The 14,283-nt window shown below is 36.9% G+C and overlaps 1 protein-coding gene across 1 annotated transcript in view; it reads right to left on the minus strand.

Moving 5' to 3' along the window:
• Window positions 1-1,633: 1,633 nt before the first annotated feature.
• Window positions 1,634-14,283, minus strand: part of INSC (INSC spindle orientation adaptor protein) — a 98,026-nt gene continuing 85,376 nt past the window's right edge. The window contains exons 9-12 of the mRNA XM_075162776.1: window positions 7,498-7,564; window positions 4,494-4,649; window positions 3,748-3,824; window positions 1,634-1,762 (exon numbers count right to left, since the gene is read on the minus strand). Of these exons, the coding sequence (XP_075018877.1) occupies window positions 1,634-1,762; window positions 3,748-3,824; window positions 4,494-4,649; window positions 7,498-7,564 (429 nt within the window). The remainder of the gene's footprint in view (window positions 1,763-3,747; window positions 3,825-4,493; window positions 4,650-7,497; window positions 7,565-14,283) is intronic.

The following is a 14,283-nucleotide window of genomic DNA, read 5'->3' on the forward strand; positions in this document are numbered from 1 at the left end:
TATCTTTGAGTAGTTGCTTATGACAGAGGTCATTGTATGTTTTCTAATGTTTTAAAACTTCAGTCAAGATAGAGCTCATAGTTAAATGAAAAGATCACAAGGAAGAAATGTTGAGGCAGAGACTTCTTAACCCATATACTCAAGGGAAGAAAAAAGTAGCCACCATTTATGACTGCTTGAAGCAGGACAGATTTCTCAGACACAGAAAATGCAGAAGGCAATAACAGCTTAGCAATTTCCTGGTCCCTTTCATCTAAACACCACATAATACTAAATAAACATTAGCGAATTAAGCTGCTTAACATATCTACAAAGTAAGTACAGTTAAGAAGAAATGTACTTACTTTTTTGGCAGATGTCCTAGTACCCTAAAGTTGCCGATTATAAAATGATCCAGAGCAATAGTTGCAAGCCATCAAGAAAAAAATACATATACTTTCACAATCTACAGAGTACTTTGTGAGAAGTTGGGGGGAAAAACACTCTCAAGATATTGCTGGTTGAGTAATTTTAAATTTATATGGTTTCTTGATGAAAAGAAAAAGGCAAATTTTAAAAGAAATGTTAATGAAAAAAAAAAATCTATTTTAAAATCATTGTTGTTATCCATTGGTAAAAATCTCCTTTTGTCAACTCCAAGAGCTCCTGAAAGTCCCACTTCACAGATTTAGAAATACAGGACTAGTTAGAAAAACAGAAAAATGGAAATTCAAGTTACAATTAATGGGTCTGTTCTGATTATTTAGTGTATGCATGCACAACTTTTCATAAAAGTAGTAGCTTAAATATTAAAAACATGTCTGGACATGCTCACTTCCAGTTCTTGTAAGGCTTGGAAAGGAGGGAAAAGTATCAGTGTGTAATGATTTTAAGTCTTATGTTGATACCTTCACATTGATGAAGGTGTGTTTGATTTCATAAAGATTTTTCTAGAATTCTCTCAATTTCTTCAGGAAATTTCAGTAAATATAAATAAAAAAGTTGTCTGCAAGTGTGTATGCTCTAATGGAGCACATCTTATACAGCATAAGAATGTCCTCTAACATCATTCCAAGCCAGTATTTGAAAATTTTCTGAAAAATTTTCTCAGCTAATCACAGTTACGTATTTTCATAGTTCTATTAAAAAGTAACAACAGTTAAAAACTGGACTCAGATTGTAACATCCCTTTCATTTCAAAGTATATACTTGCATCTTTAAGGATTATTTTTCTCCTAATGCAGCAAACGCATGAAACTAAAGCATGTCTTAAAAAAACTGCAAAATATTCTAACTATGGAAAAATATCAGTGATAAAACATTACTAGAAGCATTTAACATTAGAGCACCAAATTCTTGGCTTCGTTACCTTGATGCAACTATATTAAATGAGACAACAACATTTTGTTAGATCGCAGTGATAAGGTCTGTTGACATGTCTTGGCAGGAAAATAAAATAAAAAATTACCTTTGCAAACCACTGAAACAAGTTTTCTCATTCTGTTTCTTTGCTCCTATTCAAACCACCTATTCATAGTTTTAAAATAAATAAGTCATAAATAACAATAGGACTAAAACTAAATAAAACTGTATATGTATTATCTTATTGTATACCTATCATCTTGATTATTTTTCAAAAGTTTTTGGCTCACATTTATACAAAGCTCTCTTCCATATTTGTGCATAGCAGAAAGGAATCCACAAGTCTGGGCTTTACTAGCTGCTGAAAATCTGAATCTTCAAGTCCATCAGGACTCATAACTGCTAGTCTCCGTAAGGCTGCCTAGAAAAACGAAACAACACAATTGTAATACTATTAAGGTTTGGCGAAGTCTTCATTGCAGGAATCCATTATAACTATCTCTAAATAATAGCCAAGACTCAAAACTGAACTGTGCAGGTCTGTGGACTCTTCTACCTGGCTAATCTCTCGTTACTATCTTCATCTGTCAGATGAATATCTCCTCAAATGCAGCTATTAAATGACAATTCTTTTTGGGCACATTACTCTTAGACCTGAGCAGCAGGGACAGTGTGCTGTTAAAGAACACAGAGGTGAGAGTCAGAGCACTTTGATTGTAAATCTATCTTTGATCTGCTGCACGTCTCACACTGCCTCTTTGTATCTCAACTCTCCTCTCAGCTTTTGTCTTATTTATGAGAACTATAAGCCATCTGATTCAGAAAACATCTGCCACTGAAGTTTTATGCAATGCCCATAACAGAAATCTTTTAGATACGAGTGTAGTGGAAAGAAGCCATACATTTCAAACCATTTGGGAACAAATAAAACTGCCAGTTGTTCCGATTATGAGGCTGCACAATACAAATTGCATTGATGTTACTATTATCTTCATAAACTCTTCCCTTCTAAGAAGTTACTTGTTTTTCTCACTGGAGAAAAATATACGACAATTACATACCTTCTAGTAACCTGACATGATAAATGCAACTGGAAAGCAAGCTGGCTTTCCTCAAGAACAAAAATTGTTTTCTATTAGTAAGGTCTGATAGTTGTGATCAGCTTATCTCTGTGCTGTTTGTCAATGCAGCACTAACACAAGAGTTAATCGCCTGCTTCAAAATATACAAAAAGTAAAAAAACAAGCTAAAAATACCAAACAGTACAAGCCTTCATACTGTAGTGACAACACCTATCAAAGCCTGAAACAGCTTATGTCTCAAGGACAACATTTTTGCCACATGTTTATCAGAAAGTGTCATCAGGCAGTTACTAAAATATCAGGAGAAGAATAATTGCTGAAAGACAGGCAGGTAACATCTCAAACGATAGGCATGAATTCAAGGAATGTGCAGCAACAACTTCAATGAGACAGAAAAATCACAGTCTGGTTTGCTGCCATCATTCTGTGGCCTCTGCTCTAGCCATACAAGATTAACAAGCCTTCTCGGCATGTATGAAGAATAACCACAGCCTTTCTTATGCTCACATTCATAGTCTCTTCATCCTGAATGAGTCCTGCTTAAATGAACAAAACTTCTCATGTGCTGGTACAAAGCTAGCTGTTAATCAAAGCTGCAATAACCAAGTTTTACTTTTGCATGTAAAATAACATTAATACTAAAAAGCACTGTCAAACAATATTCTTCAGTCTTCATTCATCAAAACCTATCTGCTAAGCCTAGATCACCCATGTCCCCAGAGCACTTTCCTCTCGCAGAATGCTAGGTGAAACGACTCCGACAGTTGGCTGGGGCATACAGTCCATGCAGTGCAGGGCCAGCAGCTGGGATCTTTCTCCTAAGCAGAGAAAATGTTAACCTTCTGTTGGCCACTGCTTGGCTGGACACTATATTGTCTTGGAGACTCAAATAGAAAAAAAAGGATTGTAGTGAAAGCAAGAAATCTTCTTGCCTCTCTCTGGCTACTTTACATAAATGTTTCCATACATATGTGTGTGTGCAGATAAAGGGCTGGTACCCCTGTGATTCAAGGCTCATTTCAGCAAACATAGCATCATCAGAGAATGGAATTTAATAATTACTGAAACCTTAAATTCCGAAGTGTTCCAGTGAATTTTTTTAGTGCTCAGTAATGTGAAGATGAAACCATTTTTCCTTATGTGCTTAAATCTTCAATCAGAGAATAAATAATTGACACTGTAGGATTATGCTTAAGGGGAAAAGCAGGAGACCCTGGCATGAATTTAAAACGTTCCTGCAATACTCATGCATTTGGAAATCTAAAGGGCTGTTTTTTCTGTATTTTTCAGGATAAGCATGAAAGAAAGATTAAAATGTACCTACCAGACATGCCACTAAAACAGAATCACTGTTATTTCTTTCAGTTGGTGATCTGCAGAGTTTAATTAGGCGAGGAATACCTGAGTGCACAAAAGAGTATCAGGAGAAATAATTTAGAAAAACAAACCCCTTATTTTGAGAGGAGGTCTTTTTTTAGATGTTTCATGTTTATCTTCCTTAGTAGATATGATCTCTAATGCAAAGATGATATGCAAATACTTAAGGCACTGTCCATGGAGCCATGCAGATCAGAGCAATCATAATTAATAGTTGTAAAGCATAAACAAACAAAAGCATTGTTTTTACCCGCTACTGCTGTTTCAGAGTGGAAATTGTGACCTCCATTTCCTCCCTATCAATCTGCCCACATGCCCTTAAAAAAATCCAGCCAAAAGAACATGTTGCTTCTCGTTAGAGTCATCACATCTGAACCTGGAGGGGTCCAAGTTTTCTATCCACTGACAGATCCCGCAAAAGGGTTTAAATAAAGGAATGGAGGAGGCAGCACTGCCAGTTGGCACAGTCTGCCACAGATGTGTGTTGAGTGGACGTTGTACCTCAGGTTCCTCTGGGAAATGAGCCAGAGGTTCATTTAGCACAACCTCCTCAGTCACTCTCTGGACAGACTGTATAGGGAACCTATTCCATAAAGCGTACCAAGTAATGCTAAAAATTAAAAAGAGCTTCTCCATGACTGGCAGTTCCTCCCTCTTTTTCAGTCTGCCATTAAGCTAGGGATATATCCTTACAGCTGAGTTTTACAGCTGCATCTGCCACTTCAGGATCTCGGCTGAGTCGTGCCAGCGTAACTGCAGATTTCTGTTGGACTCGCTCACAAGCAGCAACTTCTGCTGAATTTCCTGAAGATGATCTTTCAAAGAGCATTTCCATTAAAAGTTGAACACCTAGAAGGATGTAAGAGCCATTGTTATCCTCTCTCCAACAAAAAACTCAGTCCAAAAAAGTAAAGGGAAAAAGCAAGCTAGCTAAATACAAACCAATCGCTGCCCAAATAGGGCATGAAGAATGCATAAATGTGGGCTACAGTTTGGCCATCAGCATTCAGACACATCTAATCTGTGCATAAGTTCGTCTTAACTAGGAAGCTATGTCTGGAACTAGAAAATGCACTAATTCTTCCCTCCTCCAACTTCTTGACTCCTCTACAAGTTGATATTTTAGATTTCACAAATTTATTTCAGTCAAACTAAATGCAATCCTATATTTACTTATAAACTAACCTGAAGGTAATCACTAACCTAAAAAACGGTAGTGACATATTTCAAGTCTCTACATGAAGTTTTTTCCTTTGAAATAAAGGAAAGTAAAACTTTTTTTTTCAGTTTATGTATTTTTAAGCAAGCCTTTAAAAGTTCCCATTTCAAACTGTTTAAGGGTATTTTAGAATGGGGAATCCTTTAATGAGGGAAATGATTAAATTCTGCTTCTTGAAGTTTACTGTGCGACTAACTCTTCGCTTCAGAGGAGACAATGTCATCCATGTCAAAATGGTTTCAATAACTTATTGTTGACTGTAGGAGTTGACACTCTTATTGTAGCAGCACAAAAACAGATCAGCCTGTACTGATTTCTGTTTTCTAGATTATTTTAAATGTAAGGACAATTATGTGCCATTAGACTCCATACGCTATTAGGCATTCAGATTACTTCAGGTAGCATCAGAGGATTTTAACTGTTAGAACATTTGCATAAATAATTAAGACAATTAGCATCAGAATCATGCAGCTAGATAATAATCAATCGACATACAAAAAAGTCAAAATTGAGAAGAAAACATATCTAAACTCTCCAGGATTGAAAGGCCCTTCTCAGTTTGTGGGTCTGGCTTCTGACCAGCATCTGCTTATTACAACATTAGGCAGACACAAAAAGCCTTTATACACAAGATGAGCGTCAACCCTTCTCAAAAGCCTGGGGGCAAATGGTTCTGTGTGGACTTCCATTACAGAGTGTATACACAAACTTTACTTCATCACATTGTGCTTGACAATCCACATGTACATCTTCCCTACTATAGTATCTAGTATGAGTTACGCCTAGTTGGCATAGCTGTTAGTATAATTTCATGAACTTCAGTCAAGTTTCTGCTGTAGTAGATGAAATGTGATCAAACACCTGTCCCAAACAGTAAAGCAGGTTTTGGTGTGCTCAAGGAAATAGATAGCCAAACTACATAAACAATCTGTTAATCTTAAAGGAGTGCAAAAGCTTCCAGGACATATCTGGATTGTGAGTGCTAACAACAGCAAATCAGAAAACAACAGCACAAGTCAAATAGACAAATCACCGACAGGGTATTCTCTACTCAATCCTGTAATTACAGACACCTAGAGTCCTGGGAAATGTCAGGGTTTTACCACGAGTTTCTAGAAAAGATTCTGGGTAGGGAAGCCCCATGTGCCTGCACCAAGAGGTCCAGGACCACCTCTCCAGCCTCCAGGAACACAGGGAGCTTGGACCAGGAGCATGGCAGGAACCACTACGTGGACCTGACCAACCTCTCTCTGGGACTGCCACATCCCTCCTATGCAACAAGAAGGTCATATAAGAAACCGCCATGCTAACCTGCCTTGCTCCTCCCCCTCACTGCACTGTCTTCTGCATGGGACAGGGAAGTCGGGTAATTTGTAAAATTGCATATATCTGTGATTAAATTGCTTCAGTATCCAGATCCATTCAACCTCCACATTGTCATTTGGTCTGAAACTGCAACACCTATCCACCTTAACAAGGACATCAAATGCATACTACGTCTGTGCACACATGGATCATATCAAGCAAATTAGTTGCGCCTCAAATTTTCCACTGAAATGCAAGAAACATCTAAATCCAATCTTATATAGGAATTGGCCAATTCTATTTCAAGACCCACTTCTATGTAGATGATTTCTGAAAATCCTTCTCCCACCTACAATCAGCCATGTCTGAGATTCAAATGGATCCAAACCCAAACCATTCTTATCCAAACCTTAATTAAAAAAGTGTGGAAGGAATATTCCTAGGACAGAAAAAGCAATATTTGTGAAGCTTCACTCTAACTTAATATCTCCCACATAAAAAAAAAAAAAAAAGCTGTCTTAATGTATTGCTTGGCCATGAATTTGCTGGTAGGTGTATTAATAAGGCAGTTACGTCTTCCTGTATCCTCATCCACAGAATTATTAACCTAACTTCTCAGACTTTTGGTGGGCCTATAACACCTAGGGTTTTTTCAACATAACGAATTTCTCATGATATGGTATTGAAAGAAATGTGGAAAAAACCTGGCAACTGCTGTATAGTAATAAAAACATAACGCTTCAAAATTTGTAATTCGGAATACCTGTGAAAAAAGTGACACAAAATGCAGGTATGCATAGCTCAGTATCAGATGATGTCTTTCAATGCCTAAGAATTGCCACCTTATACAATGTAATTACTAGAATAAAAGTTGTTGAAACACGTTGTACCACCTTGCTTTCTATCTATGAATAAGCCACACACACAGAACATCAGCAGTATGTTTAACACATGCAAAGTTTTCTAAAGCAGTGGTAATTTATTTCAGTTACATAGAACCATCTCAAGGACTTATTTTGCACCTTGTAGCAATGTGCCATATCCAGCAGAGACAAAATGCAAAATGAAGTATTATTAGTGAAGCCTTTCTCCTTTACCTTGTGGTTACTCCTTTCCCATCTACCCACATTCTCCATAAACAAATACAGAATATAATTCAACTAAAATACATACCATTTCCTTGAATGATTTCTGAAGCACACTGGTCCAAGACAGACATGTTTGCCAATATTGTTACCACCTGTTATTAAAAAGAGAAAGATATATGAAGTATAGCCCTACAATTCAGTAATATTAAATATCACTGTGGTTTATAAAATTAGTATGGCAGAAATATGGCAAACCCAATAAAATTAAAAAGCATTCTTGTCTATTCCTACCTTTGTGATTTCTCAGGGGTCTTTTCTTACATATGGCTGCTAACTGAAATCCAGACGAGAAAAGTAAACCCTCTTTTTCTCACATGTCTATACTCATGCATAAAAGTCTGTCATATAGAGATCTATGCAGCAGATTTGTTCAGTGGTCAAATTGGTAGAAAGAGGAAGATAAAAATTTGTAAAAACCAACCAACCAAAAAAACCCTGGAGTCCTACAAAGAATTCAGCCAGGAGCTGCCCGCCCTCAGGAACCAATCCTGTAGTCACATTCCAGCTCAGGCAGAGCTCACCGTGAAGGGTAAGAACCAGCACATAGCATACGTTCTTTATTGCTACCTTTCTGCTTCAGGGTTCAGCTGAAATGTTGAGTAATCCTCACAACAGATTTGGAATTTTGAGCCTTGGTTCAAGGGATCATTTAAGGAATACTTTTCAGTTTTATTGAAGCCGTAAGTTGCATGCATGTCAAAGCACTGTCCCAAAATGAGTTGGATTTAAAAATCCATTTATACCTTTCCTGAGCTAAAACCAAGATTAGGTCTTGTACCAACAGAAGCACATTTTGAGATCCTGATTTACAGAATTTCTTATCCAAAATAGCACTACCTGTTTTCAAGATTAGGTGTAACTCAGCTTGCTTAAAGTGATGCAGCAAGCCGTTGACAGAGACTGGATCATGTGGAGCTGTTGGCTTTCAATCACCCATTCCCTTCATTGATATCATATACTTTCTCTCATACATCCTGCAAGATATTCTTTTTTACTTTATCCTTCAAATAACTTGCTTCCTGCATGAAAACACATCTCAATATTAACAGCATATGTGAAAGACCAAATAATAAAAGTTGTAGATCATTAGAATACAAAATAGAAATATTATTCTTTCTTAAGAGGTTTTAATTTTCTCTATTCTAGTTGGGAAAAACTGATCAGCCTCAAAAATAATGATCAATTTGAGAACTGGTTATCAGCTTTTTAACGGTACAGTGTCAGTTCACAGACAAGCAAACTTCTTAGATGTGAGTAGGCATGAGATCAAATCACCATTCTGATCTCACTTTGCCATTTTAATAACAAGGATGACTCATTTTCGATGCTGTGACATAAAGGTCTTCCACTTTTGAAGGTAGTGTTACAGTGTCATCTCTCTGAATAAATATACTTACTTAGGATGCAAATGAGTTGCTGAAACTCTAAAGAGTGACAGGTAGAGATATGGTAACTCAGTATATGTCTATGTATTTATTCCATATTAATTATTAACTGTATTTCAGGCAAAGTGTACATGTTTTCTCATTCTAAATTATATCCTGTTAATGAAAATTGCTTCCTCTATGCAGAATCTGTACCCCATGTTGCTCTCGAAGACACAGATGAAGAATTCAATTAACCACAATTTGAATACGTGCCAATTATTCCACTGCTTCAAGTTATTTTGTCTAATAAGTATTTTCATACATAAAAATATTTTGTGTATATCTTTTGACACCAAAAATTATTTGAGGTTATATCTATACTTCCTTTGCATTGATTATGTGGCCCCCTATATTTTGCAATGTATTTATGAACTAGCCTAATGGGTTTATATGTAATCTTCTCCAGAGGGGTTTATAAAAGACCCTTATCATCAATAACCATCAAATTCTACCTATATTGTCTTTTAAAATCTTAGTAGGACTTGAAAGGCAACTATAGATTAGCTCACTCCATATATGGATAGATTTTTCTTTCCCCAAAAAAGTCACATTTTCCTGTGATGTAAACAATGCAACATGAAATAACATAATGTAAACACATAATAGGCACGCTGAATAGAGTTGACTTTAAATGCTATATTCCTCCTATACTTGCCTATTTTAAAATTCAGCATACATGCAGCTGACATGAAAATTTCCTCTCTAATACAGACCAAAGTTCAAGGAAGTTTAATACTAAAGATGAACTCTCCAGAGGAAAACACGAACTTAAATGTAGACTTAATTTGCTTTCAAAAGCAACACTTCTGTGAGCACTGGTATTAATGAAGTGTCATTTCTTTGGGATTTAGAGTTGATCAAAAACCATAAACAGAACTTTTCCAGTGGCATCTCTCCCACTGTTTTTTTTGTCTCATGATACATAGACTCATGCTGCAGTCTTTATCTTAGCCTCTCTTTTCCCATTATCTGGCTCCAAATTTCCTAAAGCCTTAGGCAGTCTCTCAAAAAGAACTGTGAAGTCCTGTTGAATCAGCAAACCGTTTCAGATGTTATTGTGAGACATGGAGCACACAAACAGATATAGATAGAAGTGACTGCCTAAGCCTCATTTCCACCAGGAAAATAGATGAAAATTACTGGGAAGAAAAGATACCAAAACCTCTTTCAGAATTGAAATAATTTTGAAAGAATTGAAAGACTTGAAAATATTTAACATGGAATCTCTACTGTTCAACTGCAATATTTAGTATCAATTTCACTAATTGCTCAAGACATTTCTTGTAAAAGATTACAGCCCAAGATAATAAAGGACTGGCACCTGAGACAATTTATGATTCTTGCAATTTTTCTGGATTCCTAAGCCATGCAATGAACTTGTAGTCAGCTCAAAGTATAAAAAAGAAGATATCCTGAAGACAGGACGCATGAGCTCTGATCATCTGGCAGTGCTTTCATACCATGCAGAAAGTCTGTGCTGAAGCCACCCACAAATTCCAATACCCTAGTGATATGTTGATATGTGGGATCGGCAGATGTGTTATTAAGCAAAGACTGACAGAGATTTTCCAGAGAAAAAAAAAAGTTGCTTCATCATATGTGGAATTTTTAAATGAAACATCTGATCTCGCATTCTATTGCCAAACCTAATGCAGGATTATAGTGGACTGCCTTAGAAACCATGTGCTGCAAGAACTGATCCCATCCAGCATAATTCCCTGCATCAGTGCCTGTATGTCTGCTAGGCAGACCTGTTCTGGAGCTAGATCTTGATCCATGCATCTCCAATATCTGTATTCTCGCAGAACTCTGCAATAGACTCACCCAGGCTAGTCCACACTCTGGTCTCTGTTACCCAGATCAATCAAAAACTGGAGGTGCATCTCTACAGCAAGACTCTGATAAACCTGGTGGCTGCAGCTTTCTCTGTGGGAATTGCCAGCCCTAAAACCACTGTAGTAATGAACACCACAGAAAAATAGACTTGATCAACAAATAATGAACTAATACATTTTGCCACCAGATGAAAGCTGAATTATTCAAGTCAGTGTCACATGATTTACACTATTAAAAAACAACCAGAGGAACAGGCCTCTGGGGTTTATCCCTGCGTTCACTACCTACCTGTTAATATGTGCTATGCATTACGCACCTAAACCATGTAGTAGTGAGACACAGTAAAACACACAAAATGCCAGGAAGAGAATTCTCAGACCAGCTCACATTTTAGCACCTTTTGAAGAGGCACCAACTTAAAATATTAACATGCAGATAGTTTCCCTAGGACTAGCAAAATTTTTCACAAGACTAAGAAACTAAGGAGTTAACTTTCAGAGCTTAAAAAAAGATACCCAAAATCATGAAGCTTTGGAAGTTCACCTTTCAATGATTTGTTGGTGAACTAAGTATGCAGGGATATTTGGGAGGGGAGGGGGCTCCCCTTTAGGTCCATGGAAAATTACCCTTTTTAATAAACAAACTTAAAAATAATAGAGATATTTCATACTTTTCAAATGTCAATACAGCATCATGTTGCTAGTCTCACAGTTGCCCTGAAAAATAATCTAAAACCTAACTAAAAATTTCTATAGGCAAAATAAACAAACAGATAGTAAACACAGACACCTCTCTCTAGTGACAATATCATCCATTATTATAAAATTGGCAGTGTTGATCTTGTTGGTTACTCTAGTAAATAAAATCTATTTTTATAATTTGAAAAGTGTTTTTAGTCCCACATAGTTTCCTTCCAATCACCCAGCCTTTCACACATACTGAATTTATGAATGATGAACCTTCCTTTTCAGTTCTGCAGTCTGCTTTGCACTGAACCATAGGAATTTCAGTTGTCAAGAGTGATTTAAATTTGAGAAACCATGGTTAATTAAGAACCGTTAAAATAGTTTTGTTCAAAATCCCTTCAAGAACAACAGTCAGCTTGGAAATTCTCTTGCTAAAAAAATGTAATCACTAACACTATAATAACACTTCTCCTTTTAAACAACTAATGGTGACTAATGCTCATTAACCAGTGCACAAAGGTACTGAACATTTGTTGCAAAACTGAAAACTAGATGAAAATGCTTTGTTATAAACTAAGATACATACGCTGAGAGTGTAAATCTCAAATGCTTCAGATTACAAAGAGATTTAAACCTAAAGAGCACATAAGAAACAGAAGGCTTCTTTGATAACTTTCCCTTAACGGAAGACTTAAGATGATCTAAAAGTGTTTCTCATTATTGTGAAACCAGCTACTCAGGAAGAAAGATGCAATAGGATTTGGAAGATGAAAGCACATGTTTTAGCCTGTAAAAGGGGCAATATCTTCCACATTTGAGGGTCACTTACCTCACTTGGGGGAAGGGGAGGTGGAAGGGTCTACAGAGGTGGAAGATGTGATGCTAATATACCTTTATTGATAAAAAGGCACACTGTTCAGTAAGCTTTTATTGACAGTTCCAACATAAATAGAAAGACAAGCTCAAAATGAGAATTAGCAAGTAATTTAATTGAGTGGCAAAGTAGATCAATATAGAATTGCTAATTCTTTCAGCTAATTACTCCTTTAAGGCTGGTTCATCGCTAAGTAAAATTAATTTTTCTACATATTATAAGAGTATTTTGTAATTTGTTCAAATAAATGACATAAGGATAAATCAGTGTGTCTGCAAAGTTCCAGATAGCCGTCTTCAGAAACAAAGGGGCATCTGACAACTAATCAGAAGCAAGACGGAGTCTTTGTTTCTGAATATAAATTAGAAACATCTGAACTTCACGATTCAAGATTAATCCACAGGGAGACAGCAAACGAGTACATACAGCAGGGGTCAAGAACAGGCATTACATCAAGTCTAGGTAGAAAAACCTTTCAGGATACGATTTATTGGGAGAAAAAACTTTGCTAAGAAATCTCTAGAAATTTTTTCTGAGGCATTATATTGCTTAAAATAGAAAACTTAATTCCCATTGCTTCTGATAGCCATTTTTGTGGTTGGGAATCCAGTTTTCTTCCTGAAAACAGAGAAATAAATATACCTAGATAAGTAGATCAATGGGTCTTTCTGTCAACCTTATTGGAAGAGGCAAACATCCCCATGAAATAATAATAGCAGTTAGAGACAGGATCTGCTTGCGAAGTCTAGGTCTACTCTGATCCTGTGTCAGGGAACTATAATCTTGAAATGCTGAAGCAGAGCAACAGAGACTAAAACTAGAGGGATCTTACCCTTTAGAATTAAGGTTGTCTTCACTACATTTTAATTTACTTTACTTCATATTGATGACTAATCTAGCTAAGGAATAGGCAGAATAACCAGATTCTCACATTTTTTGTTTTGAAGAAGCACATAGGAAATGCATCCTGCATAGGTCACATGGTGAATGGGCATGTCCCATAAACCAGGTCATATGACTCTCAAATTGTGATGAAGCTAGAGTGTGTCTCCTCCCTCACTTCTGAGGCCACAGTTTTCTGTCTTTCAGATGAAAATCCGGGGGGGGGGGGGGGGGAATTATCATCCCTCAGACTTCCTTCATGGTATTAGAAAGCTGCTTAGATTTTGAAACTGACTCAATCAACTGCAGTCACCTAAGACTAAAGACACCTGGTGTCCTTAGAGCAGAGCACAATTTGGCCTAAGCCAATGCACGGTTGTAGGAAACAACTTTGCTTGTCTAGCTAGTCTAATTGGAATCAGGGTTTGAGTATGTAGCGGGAAACTTAATTACTCCCATTTTAGAGGAGGCAGAAAGTGCAGAGAACTAGTTCAACTGCCACTAACTCAAGCAGAGTGGTCAGGAATTAATTTCTGGTGCCTATCCTAGAAAGTAATAATTTTCTACTTGAGGAAGAAAAAGAAACAAGAAACGGTAATCTGTAGAAAAGCTGTTTATGAGTTCACCTGCTCAGAACTCACAACCTTCACCTAGGCAGTGATTCTGTTTTGGAAAAAAATATCAGTGGCAAAACTCAGAGGCTGTTTGAAATCTGCTATCTCATTTCCAGAAGGACTGAAGACAAAAAGACGACAAATGCAGCAAAACGCATACATAACCATCTCTGACTTACAGCTTTATGATTGGTACAGCCTGCAGCAAAGTCTCTTGTTTATAGTTTCTGCAGTAAACAGCCCAGCACCAGCATGATTGTACTGTGAACCTGGCAGGCAAGGGCAGAAAATAAAAACTGCGATGAATTGTGCTGACATAGCATGTTTCCTCTAGAGAGACTTTATACTGAGTAAGTGCAACGTCTGCCCAACTTTACAGATGATTAAACAAAAATGCAGAGAAGTTAAATTGCTTCTTCAAAATCAGAGCAGCAGCAATATTAGGAATTGATCCCGGGAATAAAAACCTCACCACACTAAGCTAGCAAAGAT

This window comes from Calonectris borealis, chromosome 14 (genome assembly GCF_964195595.1).
Source record: "Calonectris borealis chromosome 14, bCalBor7.hap1.2, whole genome shotgun sequence".
Classification (NCBI taxonomy): domain Eukaryota; kingdom Metazoa; phylum Chordata; class Aves; order Procellariiformes; family Procellariidae; genus Calonectris; species Calonectris borealis.